Genomic DNA, 25,808 nt, shown 5'->3' with positions numbered 1-25,808 from the left:
TTATATGTTCAGTCGTGCAATACTGTTCTTATGGAGTCGCAAACGCAGAACAGGTATATGATAAAAACTAGAATTAAAAAGTGTCAAAAACTAAACATATTGTTCAAATAATGTACTATGTTGAGTGATGATCCATTGTTTCTGGACAGAGTTCAAGAATTGTTTAACCCTTGCTACATATCTTAAATTGAGTGGCTCATATCAGTCTATACCCCTGAAACTAAGTTTGGGGAGGTATATAGGAGTCACCTGGTGGTCGGTTGGTTTGTTAGTCGGTCGATCTGGCTGTCGTCTGGCCAGCGGTCCGTTGCATTTTCCTTGTCTGGAGCATAACTTGAAGACTAATGGTTGGAATTCAATACAACTGCAAACAATGATCAAGCACATTGAGAGAAAGTGCAACACACAATAACCATAACTCCATCTTGACTAATTACAGAGTTATTGTCATTTGATACTTTTCCTTGTCTGGAGCATAACTTGAAAAGTACTGGTTAGAATTCAAATCAACTTCATATAATGGTAAAACACAATAAGAGGAAGTGCAGTTTACAAAAACCATAACTCTATCTAAAGTAATTATAGAGTTATTGCCCTTTGTTACTTTTCCATTGCATTTTCCTTGTCTGGAGCATAATTTGAAAACCACTTGTTGGAATTCAATTCAACTTCATACAAGGGTCAAGCACATTGAGAGAAAGTGCAGTGCACAAGAACCATAACTACATCTTAAATAATCACACAGTTATTGCCCTTCATTACTTTTATCTTATCCAGTGCATGACTTGAAAACTAATGGTTGGAATTCAATGAAACTTCATACAATGGACAAGCACACTAAGAGGTAGTGCAGTGCACAAGAACCATAACTCTTTCCAGAGTAATTATAGAGTGATTGCCTTTTGTTACTTTCCTTCTAGCAAAGCATAATATGAAATGTATGGTTGGAATTCGATAAAAGTTTGTACAATGGTCAAGTATATTGAGAGAAAGCGCAATGCACAGGAACCATAACTCTTTCTTGACTTATTTTAGAGTTATTGCCCTATGTTACTTTTTATTGTCCAATTCATAAAATAAAGGTTGGAATTCAATGCAACTTAATACAATGGTCAACAGCAGTGAAATGAAGTGCAGAGCTCAAGAACCATAACTCTATTTGGACTAGTTACATAGTTATTGCCCTTCGTTACTTTTTTTTGTCCAGTGCAATACTTGAAAACTAACGGTTGGAATTCAATGCAACTTCATAACCATAACTCCATTTTCAGTTACTGCCCCTTGTCCCTTTTTTTTGTCCGGTGCATAACTTAAAAACAAATGTTTGCAATTCAATGCAACTTCATACAATGGTCAAGTGCAATGACAGGAAGTGCAGTGCTCAAGAACCGTAACTCTAGAGTAAGGATAAAATTTGTGTTCATCACATTTTTCTTGACAGAAAAGGTCACATTTTTACAGAAAATTTCAAAATATGTTACCGACTAAATATCGAACAGTGCAGACCAAGTTAATGGTGGCATGGGTAAATTCTGTGGCCTTAGCTTTAAACAAACATCTCTCATTATCATATAGATTTAATGTCATTTTTAGATTATACAGTAAACATGTACTATCAATCTTTTTGATATTTTTTTTTTTTTTTTTTTTTTAGAGCTAAACATGTATATTTCAAACTTGAACAAAATCATACAGTATATTTGATAGGAATATGAGAGAATAACAGTCTTCTACCATAAATAGAAGAACAGTAAAACACTGGCTATATTACAAAAGTCTGGCTGCATAAATATTGTTTTCTTGTTTACGACATTTTGGCAGACAGTAAGTTAAACAATTGTATTTATTGTAATGGAAGATTGATTATCCTTGTAGGACAGATTACCTATAATAACAAATAAACAAGGTATACTTACCCTTACTGCAATACACCCCTGATAATATTCCACTTTTGGAACTTATGCAAAATTTATCAAGTGAAGAACAATGGATAACCTAATTATTGACTGGTTTTTTTTGGTTATAATATTTAGCATTATCATGTTGATGTGGATATCATATAAACAAGGCTTTATCTATTATGTAATGGGAAGCTTTTGGCAGACCGATGGATCATCCTATGATATTATCATATGTCTTTCATATATAAAACATCGTGGAAATTTGCCATATAACCTAAAATGAGCTGCGTCATGACAAAACCAACATAATGCGTTTGTGACCAGCATGGATCCAGACCAGCCTGCGCATCCGTGCAGTCTGATCAGGATCCATGCTGATTGCTATCAGTTTCTCTACTTGTAATAGAGTTGGTAAGCGAACAGCATGGATCCTGATCAGACTGCGCAGATGCACAGGCTGGTCTATCCATAATGGTCGCAAACCCATTACGTTGGTTTTGTCATGACGCGGCTCAAATTTTGTCTTTGTGATGACTATAACCCAGCCATACAAGTAATTTGATTATTCTGAATTGTCAAATTAACTTTATTTTATATAAATGTAAGATGTATCACATCAAAGGAAAGACTGTTGAACTATAACCCTGATCATGTGACTGACTTATTAAAGCTTCAAAGCATGATTTGTCTCAAGAAGTTGGCAGATCTTTATACATTATGACTGGAACATTAGAGCTAAATGCCGCTAGTAGGTCAAAATAACTGAAAAATATTGCAGAAATCAATAGAACACAATATAAGATGGTTGACATATACATTTCATACAAAAGCATAGACCTAAATGTTTAAAAACCCCAAAATAAAACAAATATGATACTACTGTTTGTACCAATATACTCAAAACCTTATATCATAATCTTTAATTCTTCTGTAGTCAATTGATTTTCTTTCTTACCATGACAAACTGCAGACTTGTATATAGTTTGGCAGCATGAAACAATTACATCAGTTAGGTATAAGTCTTTTTGTATGCTAATACTAGGTTCTCACTATACTCAGAGGTAATTTAGTCAACACCATGTGCCAGTTATTAATTGCTATACCATATTTAGATGAGGAAGTGCCAGCATTTTAAACACACACGAGTATAAACAAGCATTTATACAAGAGACTTTAAGTCGTCATAAGGTGAAAGGAAATCTATATTAGAATATTTCTCAATCATGAGGGAGTGTTGTCGAAATTCGTTACGTCTGTTTAAAGCCCCCCAAACACATCCTATCATTTTTAATTAGTGAGCTGGCAATGTGGCACGCTAACTTAGCAAGTTTCCTTAAAAGGTTGTGATAAAGCTATCAGCATTATACCATCATTCTACTGGATATTTGTATCAGCATTTTGAGGAAAACCAAGTCATATTCCTCTATTTCTCTGAAAACAATTTCAAAACCTAGATATTCATACACAAATAAAATGAAGAAAAAAAAACATATTTTTTATTTGAGATAATAAATTTTTCCACACCAAGACTAGCACAATATGCCATTTTTAAACTGAAATAGGAAATAAATAATATCTCTATATTATATTCAAATGACAATCCATTCATTTATCATAAAGTTATAGTCAATTAAAGCAAAAAAAACCCAGTGGAAATTATTTACAACCCAAAATTATAGCAAATTTTAAAAATTTGACCTTCAAATCCCAGTCATGTAAATATTTCACCTGGTGTTCACTCTGTGATATGTGACATACATTTTGATCTTACATGTCCACAATGTACATGCAAATCATACAAATATTCTCTATATGTTTTAAAAGTACATAGTAGGAGAATTTACAGATTGTAATAAAGATATTAAAGAGTAACCTGATTTTAAACTTCCCCCAATAAAGCTAGATAAAATTATCTCAATTTTCCCACAGTCTTGAAGTTTAGAGAATCTTCTTCATGGTAATTCTTTAATATTTCCCTTCGGAGGTCGGTAAATGAATAAACAAGTATTGATTTGATATTGTCCCTATATTACTCCACAAATGAGATACTCTTTGACAAAAGTTTTGAGAATGCTAGTGAAACATTTCGATTACCATGGTAACCTTGTCTATTTTGGGCAGAAAAAGAATCTTGACTACTTAGATACTGTTACTAATGCTTAGTAAAACCAGTAAATACTGGCATTCTCCCAGATCAATGTGACAAAATACAACAAATCTCTGCACAAATCTACCAGATTCTTTTTTCCCATCAGTCTCATTCATTGATCATTCAAATATTTTACGAAGGAACTTAATTTATTGTTTCACTTAATGGATTTTGCTAAAAAATGCAGGATTTATTCAGTTTCACTCTCTGATAGTGATATTGAGGTTAAATGTGAACCATTCTATTGAGAAGTTGTGTTTGCATAACAATAAAATTTGGCATCACAATAAAAAAAATAACAGTACTTTCTTTTGAATACTTGAAAGGCCTTTTAACAAAATACATGTACATGTTATGTAGGATTTTGAGTGAATTTGATTTCTTTACAGATTTGGCTTTTAAGAGGACAGGGATTTGTAAAAGTTTTTATGTAAAAATTGTAATGTTATAATCATTTAGCTTTTTGAGGCTTTTTTCTGTTATAGACAGAAGCGACTGAGTAAGGTTATGTTTTGAAAGTTTTTGTCTATAAAAAAGTTCAATGTCTCAAGTTAGATTCAACTGACAAAAGCACATTGTCTCCCACCATATAAGTCTGACATTTACTGTACGACAAATGAGAGGTCTTCTGGACAAGGTGAAATGCTAATACTTTTCTTCAAAACAATTTATTCACTTGTCTTCTATACTCTCTACTTCCATATTGATTAAAACAAAACTTCCAACAAACAGACAGTGGTACAACAATATAAATCTTACATTTGAAATGGGGAAAATAAATCTGTCACAAGAAATGTTCAGGATTTTGAAATATATATCAAACACATTGAATTTTAAGTTTTTATTTTCTTTGTGGGGTTTTTGTGATCAAAATGCTTTTTCATACTTCCATCTTCAAGGAAGGTATTTTATTGTAAAATATACCAAATAAAACATGTTATGTACGAGAATGAGTGCACATCTACCTTTATTTCTAAGCATATCTACCTTTATTTCTATAAATGCAATCCCTGACACCTGCATCCTGCAATCAACCTCAGATGGCAACCACACCAGGCAAAAAACATTGACGACTGCATCAATGAATCAACCTCTGACAACTGCATCAGGGAATCAACCTCTGACAACTGCATCAGGGAATCAACCTCTGACAACTGCATCAGGGAATCAACCTCTGACAACTGCATCAGGGAATCAACCTCTGACAACTGAATCAGGGAATCAATGTCTGACAACTAAATTAGGGAACTAACCTCCGACAACTGCATTAGGGAATCAACCTCTGACAACTGCATCTGGGAATCAATCTCTGACAACTGAATCAGGGAATCAACCTCTGACAACTGCATCAGGGAATCAACCTCTGACAACTGCATCTGGGAATCAACCTCTGACTACTGCATCCGGGAATCAACCTCCGACAACTACATCTGGGAATCAACCTCGGACAACTATATCAGGGAATCAACCTCTGACAACTGAATCAGGGAATCAACCTCTGACTACTGCATCGGGGAATCAACCTCTGACAACTACATCTGGGAATCAACCTTTGACTACTGCATCCGGAAATCAACCTCTGACAACTCAACTGGGAATCAACCTCTGACAACTGTATCAGGGAATCAACCTCTGACAACTGTATCAGGGAATCAACCTCTGACAACTGAATCAGGGAAACAACCTCTGACAACTGTATCAGGGAATCAACCTCTGACAACTGAATCTGGGAATCAACCTCTGACAACTGCATCTGGGAATCAACCTCTGACAACTGCATCTGGGAATCAATCTCTGACAACTGAGTCAGGGAATCAATCTCTGACAACTGCAACAGTGATTCAACCTCTGCCAACTGCATCAGGGAATCAACCTCTGACAACTGCATCAGGGAATCAACCTCTGACAACTGAATCAGGAAATCAACATCTGACAACTGAATCAGGGAACCAACCTCTGACAACAGTATCAGGGATCAACCGCTGACAACCACATCAGGGAATCAACCTCTGACAACTACATCTGGGAATCAACCTCTGACAACTGCATCAGGAAGTCAACCTCTGACAACTGCATCTGGGAATCAACCTCTGACAACTGCATCTGGGAATCAACCTCTGACTACTGCATCCGGGAATCAACCTCCGACAACTACATCTGGGAATCAACCTCGGACAACTATATCAGGGAATCAACCTCTGACAACTGAATCAGGGAAACAACCTCTGACAACTGCATCTGGGAATCAACCTCTGACTACTGCATTGGGGAATCAACCTCTGACAACTACATCTGGGAATCAACCTTTGACTACTGCATCCGGAAATCAACCTCTGACAACTCAACTGGGAATCAACCTCTGACAACTGTATCAGGGAATCAACCTCTGACAACTGTATCAGGGAATCAACCTCTGACAACTGAATCAGGGAAACAACCTCTGACAACTGTATCAGGGAATCAACCTCTGACAACTGAATCTGGGAATCAACCTCTGACAACTGCATCTGGGAATCAACCTCTGACAACTGCATCTGGGAATCAATCTCTGACAACTGAGTCAGGGAATCAATCTCTGACAACTGCAACAGTGATTCAACCTCTGCCAACTGCATCAGGGAATCAACCTCTGACAACTGCATCAGGGAATCAACCTCTGACAACTGAATCAGGAAATCAACATCTGACAACTGAATCAGGGAACCAACCTCTGACAACAGTATCAGGGATCAACCGCTGACAACCACATCAGGGAATCAACCTCTGACAACTACATCAGGGAATCAACCTCTGACAACTGCATCAGAATCAACCTCTGACAACTGCATCTGGGAATCACCCTAGGGATGATACTGATCACTCCTGTAAAGTTTGGTTGAAATCCCAGTAGTAGTTTGACCTGTGAAGGATGGACCAGCTTAATGCAGACGGAAGGCCTAAATGGAATAAGGGGCCATTTCTTTTGTTTTTATTCTATTGTTTAATAGAGGGCCAATGGTCCCTTACTCTACTGTTACGGAATGAACTCTATTGTTCTCTTTTGTTCTGTTTACAGTTAGATGACCCCTATCCCTATTCGGTATTGCGGACAGAAAGACAGATGGACAGACAGACAGACTGGCTGACAGATGGCGAAGGCAAAAACAACATGTTTCTCAAAAATTTTGGCAGACATAATAATAAAGAAAGGTATAATGAGTGTTTATAAATAAATTTATCAATACTGGTACATTTATATTTCCGAAACCTAAACAAGAACTTTCAAATAAATGTTTTACCATTATTGTTGTGTACTCATTTGTTGACAATGAATATAGTTCCAACTCAAACCAGCAATTCAATCAAGCATATGTTTATTATCATTGATGGAATGAAATTCATAAATCATTGAATTTTTGGACAGACAAAAAATATTTGAAATGAAAACAATTTAAAAATTATTTCCAAACAATAAAATTCTACAGTAGATTGACTTATACATGTATAAAACCATTCTAGGAGAGGAGAAAATAAAATAAATCAAATCTGATATAGTTTTATCTTTTTATTGTCTTATTTCATAGAATAAGAATAATATAATGTTTTTTTTATGTATACACATACATAATGTACATTATTATTATATATATATATATATATATATATATATATATATATATATATATATATATATATATATATATATATATATATATATATATATATATATATATATATATATATAAAGGTGTATTTCCACACAACCAGTATAAGTGTCACTATAATCATATAATATATTCAATTTAAACACACCAGAATGCCAAAATATGCAGCACTATTAGAGAACATAAACATTTGTAATACACAAATATAGCAATAAACACAAAAAACATCACATGAATTCCATTACTTATAAGCAACAACTTCAAAAACAACTTTTTAAGAACGTAATTTCAAAACTGCCATGGAGAGAATTTTAATGTTTACCAAAAAAAATTTCTCTAAGCATATCTTTTAGATTTTTCACTTATTTACAAGATATTTCTTCACTAACAGTAAAACATTTATGTCTGTTCATAAAAAAATAAAATCAAAATTCAAGACAAGAATCCTGTCTTATCAGCATCTCATTTCACCAAGTAATGTTAATATTTCAGTATTGCAAATTTATAATACATATATATGCCAAACTCTATTAGAAATGTCTGAAAATCTCAATATTCTGAACAAAGGATAATGCCCATACAGTCACTTACTATTGTTATATATAACAAGAGCTGTCCGTAAGACAGCGCGCTCGACTTTTTTATTGCTTGCCAATAAAAAAAGTTTTTGCAGTAAAAGGCAATACAAGAATCTCTGTATTTTTAAAGTGAACTAGTTGTTTGATACCCTTGAATATTACAGCAATGTTTATATGACATAATTTATGGTAAAGTGAACAAGTGGATAGGAATGAATTTTTTTAGATTTTTTAAGTTTTTTAGTGCTTGCCTAGAATACAAAACATTGACAGTTAAGGGCCATAATTCAAATAAAATCTTTGACAGAATTACCTTCTCCTGGACATGTTTGGGAATCATGATTGTAAACAAGTATTCCAACTTTCAAATTAATATCTCAAACAGTTCAGTCAAAAAGTGGACTGGTACTAAAAACTTAACCAAGATTCTAAGTCGATAAAAGGCCTTAATTTTTAAAACAAATCCTTGACAGAGTTACCTTCTCTTGCGTACAGATGGGGGTAATGATGTGAAATAGCATTAAAAGTTTCAAAGCAATATCTCAAAGGGTTAAGGCAATAAGTGGATTTTACCCATATTCAATGTATTTTCTAAGTCAAAAAGGGGCATAATTCTGTCAAAAACCTTGACAGAGTTATGTCCTCTTGTCTGTTGATGAAGGTCGTGATGGTTAACAAGTATGGTCAGTTTCAAAGCAATACCTCCAATGGTTTTGAAATAAAGTGAGGTGGTACAAAAAACTTAACCAAGCTCAATACACTTTCTAAGTCAAAAAAGGGCCATAATTCTGTCAAAAACCTTGACAGAGTTATGTACTCTTGTCTGTAGATGGAGGTTATGATGGTGAACAAGTATGGTAAGTTTCAAAGCCATACTTGTAATACTTCTGAAATAAAGTGGGGTGGTACGAAAAACTTAACCAAGGTGTGACGCCAACGCCGACGCCGGGGCGAGTAGGATAGCTCCCCTTTTCATAGAAAAGTCGAGCTAAAAATCATTCCGAGTGAGCTACATGTGAATTATGGAGAATTTGTATTTTGGGTGTATGATTAAAACAATTATTTAGTTATACTGGAGATTGAGTATATCTATACATGTATTACACAGTTTATAACTATAAAAGTAGTTTGGTTAAGCATTCAGATAGATACAAGGTGTAAAAATACAGAAATTTAAACAAAGTAAAACATATTAACACAAAATTCCCAAGCTAACTTCCCCTTGTACGAGCATAGTATGCAATCAAGAAATTCTTATAAATCCTAAAACCCCACATTTTTCTAAGTTAATATAACAAATAAAATCATGGCACAAATAAACAATATATCATACATGAGCTCTACCAAACTTACTTCTTTCAAAATTTGTCAGTCCTAAGATACTTAAATAATTTGAAGATATAGTTTCAGTCTGAGGTTTACAGAAATACTTGAAGTAAAAAATATATGCTGTCAATTGCAAAACACAACAACAAATGTCAGTATCCCTTGAGACAGATTCTCTCCTGGAGAGTAAAATAAAACCTTCAACAACAAAAAAATATAAAAGAATAAATTTTGTATATACATTCACAAACCAGGTGTGAAATTTTAGGCTTATTAAAATGCTAAAAAATGACAGAATTTATTACTTTTATCACAAAAATTCTACCCTGTTACTAATGGAGTTAAGAGAAGTTTGTGTTATAGTTTGACAGGTTACAGGTAATTTCCTGGAAAATAACAGTTTTATACTAGGCTACATCACTTAACTTGTAATCTTGACAACATTCTTACTTAGATCAAGTTTTTTTCTCTCCAAAGTTTTCATGGAAATTAAAACTAATCTAGAGACATGCTGCTTCAAAAAAAAATTCATTTTCTATAAATACAATTCCCAATACTTATCAGGAAAAGTGAAAATCAATACAAGAAATATGGAAGAGTTGTGTAAAGCTAGTAGTCTCTAGAGAATTTATTGTGCAAATGGCTTTCCATACAAACTTTGTGTACATATAGAAATAATGTCATTAATACTTTAAAATCCTTTGTTATATGTTTTACTACTATCAGGGGGAAATATGTGTGTGTGTTTGCTTTATTTACATTCTCTTTGATGCGCTCTGATAAATCTATCTATAAGCCAGCGGCAAAATAAGTACCTGGAAATTCAGACATTTTCTCGTATTAACTCCATCTAAACAGGCAAAAAATAAAGAATTGAACACTGAGAGCCACACTGTGGTATCTCTTACTTTATCTTAAATGAGTTACAGTCATAACATGCTAATCTGTGTTTATTTATAAACTATTTTTACAGTGTCCTGTTAGGGCAATAACATCCGACTAACATGATTAACTAATCGTAGTTTGATGGCAAATAAACATCAGTATAAAAAATCTATGATAAAGTCAAGACCATGACAAGAACAAAGAAAAAGAGTAAGAAGACACTTGTCAACAAATACATATAATTTATTTCTATTTAAAGATATTCATTTTAAAACAAATAATTTTGTGTACTATCATAAAAACAGTAATTGAACCCAATTAGAAATAAATTTGAAAGCTTAATTGGCAATAAGAGGGTAGCGTACAACATAGTTCTACATCAGTGTAATACTTGTATGTGTTTATGTATATTTCCCTGACTAAATCTATACAAATATATAATTATATCAAAACACTAACTGTGCAAGAAAAACAAAACATAATTTTCATAAGTGAGGTAATGCAAAGTCAGTACTCTGTAAAATGATCAATTTGTATGCAACAAATAACATGAAGTCTTGTAAATGTAATGCACCAGTGTAACATGAAATATGTTTTGTTAAGCAATTTAAGTGCATATTGGCAGTGAAATAAGTCCCTATACAATAATAAATCTTCATGATTTCCCCTCAATGTGTAGATTATAATACATCTACAGTAATGGAACATCTTAAAATGTAAATAAAAGTCAGGGTTAAACACCGATCAATCTTAACATCTCCCTGAAAATATTATACTTCACAAAGAATAACACATTAATGTTAGTTATATGATGAAATGACTAACCAACAATTAAAATGATTCCTCCAACAAGTAATAACAATACATCTTATTAAAACAAACATTTAAATTACATGAATTACAATTCCCTGATCATGAAAAAAAATTCCCTGACCTTTTTTTCTTGACTGTGTAAACCTTGTAAAGGTATATTTTTTATCTTAACGTTTTTGTTTCCACTTGGTTCATAAAAGGATACAACCAAACAAAAACAAATAATTAAAATAAAACAGAATGACAAAACAAAAAGTACATTATTTCTGCACTATTCTGCAGCAAATCAACCTGACATGTAATAGTCCTAGCACATGTTGATTATTACTGTATACTTTCTATAGTTAATTATTGTATTGTGGAAACCTCTAGGAATAACAATTTTGAAGTTACAAATTAAATTTACAAATAGATTATTTTGTAGCAAAGCTGTAACAAACATATTGGATGAAAATGTTAACTTCCTTTTAACTTCCTAAAGAATCCTTTATTACTATAGTTCCAGGAAGCCATGACAGTCATATCTAGATATACATGCACTGAATAAGTTAGTACATAAACAAGTGTATAATATAAAATACTGCCGAGTAGTTTGTTTTGTATGGATATTAAGGATATAGATATTAACTTTAGAGAGCATTGTCATGTAGCATTGTCATGTGGCATTGTCATATAACATTGTCATGTAGCATTATCATGTGGCATTGTCATATAACATTGTCATGTAGCATTGTCATGTGGCATTGTTATATAACATTGTCATGTAGCATTATCATGTGGCATTGTCATATAACATTGTCATATAATATTGTCATGTAGCATTGTCATGTGGCAATTTCATGCAACATTGTTATGTAACATTGTCATGTGGCATTGTCATATAACATTGACATGTGGCATTGTCATATAACATTGTCATGTAGCATTATCATGTGTCATTGTCATATAACATTGTCATGTAGCATTGTCATGTGGCATTGTCATATAACATTGTCATGTAGCATTATCATGTGGCATTGTCATATAACATTGTCATGTGGCATTGACATATAACATTGTCATGTAGCATTGTCATGTGGCATTGTCATGTAGCATTATCATGTGGCATTGTCATATAACATTGTCATGTGGCATTGACATATAACATTGTCATGTAGCATTATCATGTGGCATTGTCATATAACATTGTCATGTAGCATTATCATGTGGCAATTTCATGCAACATTGTTATGTAACATTGTCATGTAACATTAATATGTAGCATTGTTATGTGGCCATGTCATGTAGCATTATCATGTGGCAATTTCATGCAACATTGTTATGTAACATTGTCATGTAACATTAGTATGTAGCATTTTTATGTGGCCATGTCATGTAACATTGTTATGTGGTCATGTCATGTAACATTGTCATGTAACATTGTAATGTACCATTGTCATAGAGGATTACAATGTAACATTGTTATGTAGGATTTTTATGTAACATAATAACATTGAAAAATTCTTGTTAAGATGTTTTGTATATAGAGGATATCTTATAAGCATAGGTTTTTTTTCTTGTTTATAACATAAAAATAACATTCCAACAAGAAAATTACAAAAATAAATGATTTCATTTAACACTTTTTCCTTATTGGAACATAAGACTTTACATCTTTCTTTACATCTTTATTCATAATGGTAAAATGATGTAATCCTAACAATGCAATTCATTCAAAAAAGGTGCCAATGGATGACATCATTTAAAGCATAACACTAGGGGTGTAAGACAGGTTTTTCCAGCACCAATGTAAACAGTAGATAATCATGTATGTAAGAAGACATATATAACAAGTCATACATTAATACACTCTGCATGTATATGTATTGGTCTAATGTAGATATAATGAGGTTGATGTTGGTATAATTAGTATAAAAATCGCCTGAGATATTACAGTATATAAAATGTATCTTTATATAAAATACTAGGCTTGTAATACTCTTGTAAACCATTATATAGCATCAATAAAACTTAAAGGGACTCCACTGAAAGTTTTTTTTGGACATATTAACATGATGGGAAATATCATTTCTGGATTTTGTATACCATTTTGATGTAGGTCTATACCAACTATTTGTGTGCAAAGTTTCAGATCATTAGCTCAATTGTTTCAGAATAGTCATTTTTGCTGTGCAAAATTAAGTCAAAATGAAAATCATTTAAATGCTTTTAACCTTAATAAGCCAACAAATTGCACAAAAATCAATTTTAAATTTGATTATGAGTATGTTTGTTACAAGCTCATGCGTCTTTTTCTAGTTTTCTATTTTTAGTGCCCCAGTTGATCCATGTAAAAAATTAAAATCTTATGTTTCAAGGCTTTGGGACCTCAGTGGAGTTCCTTTAATATAAAACCAGAATAAAGAACACAATCACTGTAAGAGGTAATATACTGGTGTAAATTGTATATATCAGTTCTCCTTATTCTTTTAGAACACTATCAGGGCATTGCCCTAACATATTACAGTTGTAGATAGGCACTGCCCTAACATATTATAGTTGTAGATAGGCATTGTCCTAACATATTATAGTTGAAGATAGGCACTGCCCTAACATATTACAGTTGTAGATAGGCATTGCCCTAACATATGATAGTTGTAGATAGGCACTGCCCTAACATATTACAGTTGTAGATAGGCACTGCTAACATATTACAGTTGTAGATAGGCACTGCCCTAACATATGATAGTTGTAGATAGGCACTGCCCTAACATATTACAGTTGTAGATAGGCACTGCTAACATATTACAGTTGTAGGTAGGCATTGCCCTAACATATTACAGTTGTAGATAGGCACTGCCCTAACATATGATAGTTGTAGATAGGCACTGCCCTAACATATTACAGTTGTAGATAGGCACTGCTAACATATTACAGTTGTAGGTAGGCATTGCCCTAACATATTACAGTTGTAGATAGGCACTGCCCTAACATATTACAGTTGTAGATAGGCATTGCCCTAACATATTACAGTTGTAGATAAGCACCTTTTGGAGGTTTAGGTATTTCAGCTGGGTCTAGCCCAGATTTCATCATGTCTACTGCTATCTCAAACAAGTAATCGTAACATTCACACCTGAAAATACACAATACCTTAATCATTACCTATATCAAATAATTATATGAGGAATAAAATTTGTGCTCATTAATGACCGACTTACTTCAGAGAAATATACTTTACACAATTCACTATATACATGTATTAACCCATTACTTCATGAGCATTTTGAGAAAAATGGCTGTTTTCATTGAAAAGTCTCCCGTTACAAGTTCAAATTGCTATAATACTATAAAAACTGCTTCAACACTAATCAAACTTGGCACAAATGTTAACTGGACCATTGCCCTTTCAACAACATGCTCAGGCTTAAATTTTCTGTTACCATGGCAACGAGGGGACATCTCAAAATTGCCAAAAATCACTATTTTGCGTTGATTTTTTCCATTATAATTGATTTCAAAGTGCTGCAACTTCTCAATGGATTGAGATAGAGTCAAATGCTTTTCAGCGTTGGTTACACGTTACCTTATGATCAATCTGGGGTCATTTATAGCCTCTCACAAGTCCAAAATTTTCTTGGCGATGAGGGGGACTCCGCCCCCCTTCAAACCCCCCCAAACAGAAGGGGGCACATCCCCCTTCTGGCAACCCCCTGATGTATCTTTTGGTTGGGGGGCCGCGCCGAAAAAGTGGTCACTTTTTTTAACAACATTTCTCAAACAAAAACAAGTGTTTAGGGCCTAAATAATGCATTTTTTCACCATTTGAGACAACAAAAAGGGGGGGGGTGAAAAAGGCGTTAAAAGGCGTGTATATGAAGTAATGGGTTAAGCGCAAAGTTGTCAAAACAACACTCAGGTCACTATTGCAGTAAGATGTTTTTCAATCTTAGAACTTTACTGACAATTTTTCACCCACCTTTATTGAGCGAATGTTTATTGTTGTAAATGTAATGTTAACTCTTGCCATGCTAAAAATGTTACGCAACATTGGACCTACCCATTTTCCTATCTAGAAAAAACCATCTGGTAAAATTTTAAAAGAAGAATAGATTAAACTGATCTTGATCTGCACTTTTCTATACAATTAGGCAGATTCAGTCAAGGCCAGCATGGCAAAGATTAACTCAGTTATATTGAATTTTTCATCAGCATGCACCCTCCCTTAAGGCATCATCAATTTATAATGTCAAAATGTTCATAGTGAAATATATCCAAAATTCTATAATAACTTCTAAGACCTGTAGATATTTGTTACATTTCAACATTAAGTGCACAAATATTTATGTACTTGTAGTAATTATGTACATTTTTCCTTTATTAGATTGAGTGTGTTATTTGCCAATACATGTATATTTACATCTCTTTTTTCCACATTCACGGTAAAATAATCGCTGGAAAGCATGTAATATTCATTTAGTTAAAAAACATTATGTAAACTACAAATAGTTTAGTAAACCCATGAAAACAGTTCAGGGGACCCATGAAATGATCAAATGCATATGCTATTTGTTACAAATGCTGAAGGTGGTATTCAAATTTTTTGTAGTAGTAGAAATTAAATTGGGCTAAAAAAAAACAAAACAAGAGGGAGATAATGGCCCTGAGTCACTCACCAGAAACAACTGCTTTTCAGTGTTGGAATGTCAATATATTCTAATTTTAAATTTGAGCATAGAATGTGTTTAAACAATAATTTGAAGAAATGCCAAGACCTGGGGCATTTAAGCTTTAGCTTAAACGGGGCTAATCAAATTAATATGAGCAAACTTGATAAAAGACTACCTAAGAATGCTACAAAGTTTGGTGATCGTCTATCAATTATTACAGTAGGAAATGATGTTCGAAGGTTTTTTCTATTTTCAGCTTTAGTGGCCCCTAAAAGGGGGCTAATCAAATTAACATAAGCGAACTTGATAAAAGAGTACCCAAAAATGCTACAGACAAAGTTTGGTGATCATACATCAATTGGTTCTGAAGTAGAAGATGTTTAAAGGTTTTTCTATTTTTAGCTTGAGCGGCCCCAAACAAGGGGCTTATCAAATAAATGTGAGCAAACTTGTTAAAAGATTACCCAAAAATGCTATAGACAAAGTTTGGTGATTATACATCAATTAGTTCTATAGAAGAAGATGTTTAAAGTTTTTTTAACTTTTAGCTTAAGCGGCCCCTAAAAGGGGCCAATCAAAATAATATGAGCAAACTTGATAAAAGACTACCCAAAAATGCTACAGACAAAGTTTGGTGATCATCCATCAATTAGTTCTGTAGAAATAGACATTTAAAGGTATTTCTATTTTTAGCTTAAGCGGCCCCTAAAAGGGGCCAATCAAATTCATATGAGCAAACTTGATAAAAGACTACCCAAGAATGCTACAGACAAAGTTTGGTGATCATCCATCAATTAGTTCTGTAGAAATAGACATTTAAAGGTATTTCTATTTTTAGCTTAAGCGGCCCCTAAAAGGGGCCAATCAAATTCATATGAGCAAACTTGATAAAAGACTACCCAAGAATGCTACAGACAAAGTTTGGTGATCATCCATCAATTAGTTCTGTAGAAATAGACATTTAAAGGTATTTCTATTTTTAGCTTTTGCGGCCCCTAAAAGGGGCCAATCAAAATAATATTAGCAAACTTGATAAAAGATTACCCAAGAATGCTACAGACAAAGTTTGGTGATCATCCATCAAATAGTTCTCTAGAAATAGACATTTAAAGGTATTTCTATTCTTAGCTTTAGTGGCCCTAAAAAGGGGCCAATCAAATTCATATGAGCAAACTTGATAAAACACTACCCGAGAATGCTACTGACAAAGTTTGGTGATCATCCATCAATTAGTTCTGTAGGGGAAGATGTTTAAAGGTTTTTCTATTTTTAGCCCTAGAGACCCCTAAAAGGGGTCAATCAAAATAATATTAGCAAACTTGATAAAAGACTACCTAAGAATGCTACAGACAAAGTTTGGTGATCATCAATCCATTAGTTCTGTAGAAGAAGATGTTTAAAGGTTTTTCTATTTTTAGCTCTGCTGATCCCTAAAAGGGGCCAATTGGAATGATATGAGCAAATTCAAGTGTGACTGTCACAAGGATGCTATAGACCAAATTTGAAATAAATCTGCTTAGTAGTTTCAGAGAAGAAGACGACTGTTGACGCATGAAGATGGACAACGCATGCCGCAGCATCCCCCTTTTATACTAATAGCTCACCCAGAGCCTACGGCTCTGGTGAGCTAGAAAAAGAATAAGCAGTAAAAAAAACAACAAAAAAACAAGAGGACCATGATGGCCCTGAAATCGCTCACTTGTATATAGGCCCCCGGGGCGGGACCAATTTTAACCAAGGGGCTTTTATTTGAACAAACTTGGTAGACACCCATTTAAAGATGTTTCATGATAACTATCTAAGCTCTAGCTCTAAGAAGGTTTTATAAGTTTTTACTATACACATATAGGGAAAAAAAAAATGATCCCACCCCCCTCTGGGTGGACCTATTTTGTCCCCAGGGCTTTTATTTGAATAAACTTGGTAGACACTCACTAGAAGATAATTCATGCTTAATATCTAAACTCTAGCTCCGTGTTTTTTAACAGAAGATTTTTTAAGTTTATACAATATACATATAAGGAAGTAATGTCACAAGTTGTCCTGTGGTCAATACAAGTCCTTACCAATTCTCCATAAACATGCAACTGAATTCAACCCCTAAATTAATTCATGATGAATATATTTATACTCATTAATTCTCTAATTATATCTTACATTGTTTTTGCTTTTTGCCAAGTTGGTCCCCACACATAAACTCCATGCCGACGTACCAGTACAGCACAGGATTCTGGGTAATCTTCCATGGCCGCTGCCATACGTTTTTTCAAGTCACGCTCATGCGGGGTGTTCTCAATAATAGGAACCACTAACTCATCATCAAACTGGTAATATTCAGCTGTTAAAATATAATTGATCATAATTAGTCTAAATGTTTAATATATTCACTTTATTTTATATAATTTAATAAAACTTTTGTTTTCTCTAATTTATTCATTATAATACACCTCATAAATTTAGCTGTCAATAATAGGCAACACACAAGAATGCTAGACAATAAAGTCAATGATGTCAATGATGTAAATCTTCTATAGATCCTATTTCTTCCCAAGGATGAAAGAAACTTATTTATAAACATCTGACTTAACAACTAAACCTCTACATTGTTATTTATTAAGTGTTGATCTATAAGACTATATAAATGGAAAAAGACAAGGTGACAACTGTTTATATAATCCAGGACAACTTGTAAGGTAAGTGTCTGACTGTAATATTAACCACACTTTAAATTGAAAATAATGCCATTTTTTATTGTTAATTATAATATCATGTAAATTTAAGAAAATTTAAGTTCTCTATATTGTTAAATATACAATACTCAGAAATTTAGAGCTGTCATTGGTAGAAACAATATTGATGTATCGTTGATATTTTCTCTATCATCAATAAATGATAAAAATTTGATAAAAAACCTTAAATTTTGACTTATTAATTGTCTAGAAATAATTAAAATTTGTCCCAAACATATATACAACAACAAATGGTAAAAGACAAGGTGACAACTGATTATATAATCCAGGACACCTTATAAGGTAAGTGTCTGACTGTAATAGAAGCATGTGTTCATGTCTAAAACTATGCTGTTTTTTATGTAAAAGACATATCTCATAGCAGTGACAACAAAATACATGCAATGGGCATTTATAAAAAACACACATCAGAACTGTATGAATAGAACTCTATTTAATTGGGTGCAAAAGAGAATAAAAGAAAAGTAATTATAAGTAATTATTGACATATTTGTGCATCTTTGATATTTGTCATTCAATATTGATATTCCGTTGGTATGATTTGCACTGAATCAATGACAGCTTTAATAAATCTATTTAAAACTCAGTAATTCCTTGTCATGAAATTACAAGAAAACTTACATAGCTTTGATAGAATTTGTCACTAAATCAAAGTGATATATAAAATATTATTATCTGGTTTGGATGAGTTCATATTATACAGCTTACAATATAAATATTCAAAACTCTTTCATTCATGGTTATACGTGACATTGCATGATTTTTTTTTCAGAGCATGCAAAAACCATGTGACGCAATCAAACCCAACACCCTGTACCCTTCAGATGTCACCAAAGCTGTGAAGTGTTTAAATTTCAACAGTACAGACTGGGCTACAAAGACAAGACTGCTTACAAATACTAACTCACAATTTCTGTATATGACTCAATAATTGAACAAACAACATGTACATAGGCATGGAGTCTGGACAGTTTTATGCATGAAAATCATCGTTTGTATGTACATAGGCTGGAAGTCTGGACAAGTTTATGCATGAAAATCATCATTTGTATCTTATACAGACACACTAGTATAAAATAGATTATACAGTCTGTTATTATATCTACATATGGCATAAAGGCTTGCTGTTACCAGACAAGTTGAGAGGATTTGAAAACAGACATCAGTTTGACATTTACAGACAAATACATCCCACATAAATACTGGCCATATGAATTATATTCAGTAACATATTACAGTAAATAGATAAATCATTACATATTATATACCTACATGAAGTTCCCTTTTTAATGCCCTTGATCATTTCTTGATGTGTTATTTTAAACTCAGTACCAGGGTAGAGAAGCGTTGCCATCACTGCATGTTTTGAGTGTGTATGGATTACTGCCCCTGCATCTATATAAAACAAAGAGTGATAACATGTACAACCCAAATGAAACATTGTTTAGAAACTAAAATAAACATAATTTACATCAATAACAAATATTGTTTGATTTTATGAACCTGTCAATTACATATTGATTATACGGTCAATGCACACAAGATATTAATTTTTAATCTTCGATAGATTTTCAGTAAGTTTCAACTTTCATGAGATGTATGCAGTAAGATGTGATTTGTGTCTATGAAATAATTACATGTATACTGAGCATAATAGCGCAACAGGGTAAATAACAAGTTTGGAATTTCTTCAAGTCCTACATATTGTAAGATCGAGATCGCGTAGGTCCATGTTTTTTCTTATTTACATTATTAAACTTTATTGAAGCTATGATTGTTTTTTATAATGTTTGTTTTGTTTTAATATATTTTGCACTTATTTTGGTAAAGTCTATATTACTCTATTTAAATAACATGGTTTTAGAATTAATATTTAAAATTCATTCAGATTGCAATCAATAAGTATAATTTCAATGCCATAAAACAAAATACAAATAATCAAAACTGTGTTTCTAAGTTGCTTCATAGTCGTGTAGACAATTTTGCTAACACTCCGCAATTTCCATGTACATATACTGCAAAAATAAAGAAAGAGTTGGTCTGAAATAATGGCAACCGTAAGGAACAAACCACAGACCTCTGGTATAGTAGGAAATCACTTATGACTGTGCTATTGCAGATGTGACGGCAGCCTATACATTAACCTAGTGTGACTTTTCAAAATATTAGTTATATACTCCATGTTAATTCTCGTAAACTACACAGAACCAAAGTGGGATCGAATATTTAAATGAGTACATGTATTATAATGTATTTATAATTGACAAGTCAATAAAATCAGACTATAACAGTTAAATGTAAGATGTGGCATCATTGTACATTTTTCTTCTACATGTATTTTAGGTTTTGATAGTTTTACAATACATGACTGAAGAGTGTTCTTATATATTGTTCTTTATCACATGAAAGTTTAATGTTACAGTTTGTACAACATGTACAATATGTACAATCTTTCAACAGACATCAACAACCTACATGTATAAAATTACCAGAATCACATAAATGAAACATCTAACAATGGGTAAAAACTTCAATAAATAAGTAATATCATGAATACAGCACCAAATAATAGGGTCTTAACTAAACAATACTACTAAACTGAAATTACTTTATTCCATACTTTTATCGTCAATTCTGACCTTGCCCAATGAGAAACTGACTATACATCCAGCTGACACATTCCTAAACAAGACAAAATTTTACAGAATGAACTGACATAAATGGCATATTAAATTTAAATATATTTCTTTTGTGACAATTATTATCAAACAAGAATTGACAACATCAACAGGCAAGCAAATTCTCCAGTTCAAGGCCAGCAGCAGTCTTACACTTGCTACCAAACTTCTCTTATGCTGGACAAAAAGTCATACACTCATCAATTCAAATGCAGTTAAGAAAATTTCTTACAAAAAATAAGAAAATTAACTAATTTATTTTACCTGCCATGGTGTATGCATTCATAAAGAGAGGTGTGCATTGACTCTTCTTGAGTTTCTTGGCTGGTGGTGGACCATCTAAATCTTTATCTTCTATAGTTTGTACAAACAAATCTTCACTCTATAAATATAATATGTATAATGTACAGCTTTATTCAGTTGTTTATTTTCTATCCTGGTGATATAAAAAAATTGTTACATGAAAAAATAAATGTTGAATGTAAAATTCCCCTTTTAATTAATAATATCTATAAAGCATTTTGTTGCTAAAATAGTTTCCTATGAAGCAGCATGCCTTGGTGAAAAAATTAACCCTCAATTTTTATTCTGAACTATAACCCATTTATGATGATTAACCATTATCCATAAGTATATCCAAAATAAGAACATTTAAGGGTGGGGCCAAATTTGACCACAAGGGCTATAATTCAAATTATTTTTGTAGAGGTCCACTACACAATTTTTCATGCTAATTATCCAAGATTTAATTTTTAAATCTACTTTTGGCCCTTCCGACCCAGATGTTCAATGGAGCAGAATCATTTGAACAATTTCAATAGAGCTTCATGCTAGAAACATCCCAGGAAAATTTCTTTAAATTTGACCAAGTGGTTTCAGAGAAATCGTTTTGAAAAAATTGACAAAAGACACTCGGATGCCTGACAAATTGTAATCCTTGAGTGCTCAGAAAAGATTAACCCTATTTTACAAAAAAAACTTCATTTGGCGGTTCTGGTTCGAATAAGCGTAACCAATGTCAAGAAAACATTTGGTCCACTAGGAAAACTTTGTAAATTGTCCGTAACTAATTACCATCCCGTAACCAAGGTGAACTAAGTCATTATATAGTTACTGTGTATCTTTGTGTGCGCAACTGTTACATTCTAGTTACGGCGTAACTTTTTTCTCTTGATTTTTACATTAATTGATTAAACATATACGTAACCGCGCACCCGTAACGCATTCTTCTATGGTATCCTCTATATATTAAACGAAAAGGCACCATTTCCGCGAAAAGACAGTTAACATCACTTATATATTATTAATAAGAACAATAAAGAGAATCAAGTTTTGTTGTGTTCAAATATAATTTCTTATTACAGTTATTGTTTAATAAATATACAAATGTTTTAAATGCTGTTGTTATAAAATAATCAGTAAAAGGTATTACACCACTAAATTGGACATACCCAGATTGAGCTAAATTAAGCAGATAAATAACCACAGGGTGAAGTCTTTTTTTAATTCCATTATTAGTATAAATCTGCGTACAGGCCATTCAAGAATATACCTATTTAATCATAATACCGAGGACTACACACCACCCCGTCCTATACACTGAGTATTACACGTGGTGTCAGAAGTGAAGATATCATTCTACAGGATATCCAGAACTCTTGCCTATAAAAACATGGAACATTCATAAGGAATTAAAGAAAAGTCTATCACCATTATATCGAGAAGTTATTGAAGTGATTATACCATCTGAACTTTACAAAGTCCTAGTGGAAAACAACAACAAAAGATCAAATGTCATACCAGAACCCCCTGCTGGCAGGTAAAACAACGTCCGCTTTAAATATTGGAAACGTACTATTGAAAATATGGGTGACTCTGATTCTGAAGTTGAGTTTAACATGGGTCAAGGAGATATAAGGGAAGAAGGAGTCTCCCCTACAAGGTTTCGTGACCAGGACAGAGAAATCAGATGTCAAAATATAAACAACTGCTTGTCATAATAAGAGACCAGCTATTATTATTAAACCAAGATAAATACAGGTGGTAATGAAGATTGGGAACAATTACTTTTCACACTTTCAAGACTGTGCAGAACTTGGCAAGTGGACAACACAAGAGAAGTTGCTCACATTGGCAGCTTGTTTTACGAAGGTCAAGCACGAGCTTTCTAATACGACTCTTGCAGGACATGATAAGCGTTCTTTCGCTGATCTTGCACATGCTTTAGAACAGAGGTTTGGTGCTGCCAGACAACAGACCAGGTATGTCTCAAAATTCCAGACAAGGCTTAAGTTGGTAGGAGAATCTATCGCAGCTTTTGGGGATGATCTGAGGTTGTTAGCACGAAAAGCTTATAGTAACCTTGAACCGGCGGCACAGGAAACACTTGCTTTGCAACAGTTCTGTAAAGCGTTGTCTGTCGATATGAAATGCCGAGTAATGGACAGGGATTGTCAAACAATCGCAGAAGCAGTAGAGGTAGTGGAAAGGTACGAAGATTTGTTGAATGAATCCAATGTTGAAAGAAGAAGAAACCTGGTTAGACAAATTGAGAGCTCTGAAGATGAAAGAGTAGTTCAAAGGCAGGGTGATTATGAGCGAAAAGTTAGATGGCAGCCGAAAAATGAAAGATCTGAGGATGGTGTGCAGCGGGCTCTGCGATCGATACAGATAAGGCTAGATCGTATTGAAAAGGGATCCCTACGTGGAAATAATGGTCCTCGTAGATGTTATATATGTCGTTCTCTGGAGCACTTCGCGCGTGATTGTCCACGAAGGTACAGTGAGAGCAGCAGTCATGGAGCTTCATCAAATGGTAATGAAAGTTCGGGAAACGGGTCACCGTCTACTCTGTAGGTCGAGAGCGGCGAACAAAGGAAAGAGACCTGTTTCAGAGGAATATGAAAATGTTGTGACGTGTCCTGAAATGAGTGAAAAAGAAGTTTTTTTAATAAAGAAAGTGAATCGGTCAATTATATGGGTACAAGTTGTTCAAAAGAAAAGCTGTTTAGTAGCATCAATAGGTATAGTCGAGTAGGTACAGGAAATTTTGATAATGATTGGTATTGATAATGGTCTTTATGTTAAAGGTTACATGAATGGAAAACCAGTTAATTTTCTTTTAGATAGTGGTAGTACAGCTACACTTATTTCAAAGCATACATTTGATCAATTAGGCATTGAATCTCTTTCAGTTAGAAATAGAAATATAAGTGTTCAAGGTGCTGATGGTTCCAATATAAAAATATATGGAAGAGAGCAATTTCAAATAAAATTAGGTCAAGAAGAAATTAATTATCCTGTTATAGTGTGTGACATTACCACAGATGGTATTATAGGCCAAGATTTTATCCTTAAGCATGCAAAGCGGTTAGATTTTGATGATCTTCAATTGGTATTAAGGTCAGGCGAGCGTGTTCAGTGTTATGCGAGTCATGAAGCTAATCGCGTTTGTAGAGTAACCGTGGGTGAGCTCACTGAAATTCCTTCGCAATCATATGCCTATGTAAATGTAACGATTCCTGAAAGTGAACAACTTCCGGCAACTGGTTATATAGAGAATATTAAAACTATGAAAGATCCAAATGTACAAGTAATAGAAGGATTAATTGATCCGCATAGTTCAAATGTAGGAGTAGGTATTATCAAAAATAGTAAAAAAAAAGTCTTCTTCTTCATCCAGGAGAAAGTTTTGGACTTTGTAAATCATCATACCGAGTTATTTAAATGTGCAAACATTTCAGCAAATGTAGAAGCCAGTCATGATCCTTTAAGTGTACCAAACCATCTAAAAGAAACATTTGAAAAGAGTTCAATTCATTTGAATATGGAAGAAAAGCAAAAATTTGCAGGCGTGCTAAATAAATTTGAGAATATATTTGTTACATCAATCGACGAGTTGGGATGCACTGATAAAGTTAAGCATAAAATAAATACTGGTAACGCACAGCCAATCAAACAAGCTCCAAGGCGCCAACCATTAGGTAAACGAGAAAATGAAAAAATAGAGGTAGAACGCATGGCTTCAAAAGGGTGTTATTGAGCCATCTGACAGTGAATGGTCTTCGCCAATTGTGCTTATAACGAAGAAAGATGGGTCCACCAGATTTTGCGTCGACTACAGGAAATTAAATTTAGTTACCAAGGTGGATGCACCTACCCCATTCCTCGCGTTGACGATTGTCTGGAGGCACTGGCTGGAAACAAATGGTTCAGCAGTATGGACCTTTGTAGTGGATTTTGGCAAGTGACAGATGGATGAAAGTGATAAACATAAGACAGCCTTCTCAACATCAATAACGGCTTTGTACCACTTCAAAGTCATGCCGTTCGGACTCGTTAACAGTCCGGCAACTTTTCAGAGGTTAATGGAAAATGTACTCAGGGGACTACAATGGATACAGTCTTTACTTTATATGGATGACATCATCACACC

The 25,808-nt window shown here is 33.4% G+C and overlaps 1 protein-coding gene across 1 annotated transcript; it reads right to left on the bottom strand.

Moving 5' to 3' along the window:
• Positions 1 to 14,091: 14,091 nt before the first annotated feature.
• On the bottom strand, positions 14,092 to 21,755 carry LOC132759741 (methylthioribulose-1-phosphate dehydratase-like; the record flags this gene model as incomplete). The annotated part of the gene is given in 4 exon segments (XM_060751563.1): positions 14,092 to 14,411; positions 18,103 to 18,283; positions 19,968 to 20,090; positions 21,638 to 21,755. Coding segments are annotated over 4 exon segments (531 nt in total), but the record flags the coding sequence as incomplete, so codon positions are not given.
• Between the last annotated feature and the right edge of the window lie 4,053 nt (positions 21,756 to 25,808).

The sequence above is a fragment of the Ruditapes philippinarum genome, unplaced genomic scaffold (assembly GCF_026571515.1).
Source record: "Ruditapes philippinarum isolate M1 unplaced genomic scaffold, ASM2657151v2 ctg189_1_1_1_1, whole genome shotgun sequence".
NCBI lineage: Eukaryota > Metazoa > Mollusca > Bivalvia > Venerida > Veneridae > Ruditapes > Ruditapes philippinarum.
Note: the sequence above shows the minus strand (reverse complement) of the source record. Positions and strands in the feature narration are given on the sequence as shown.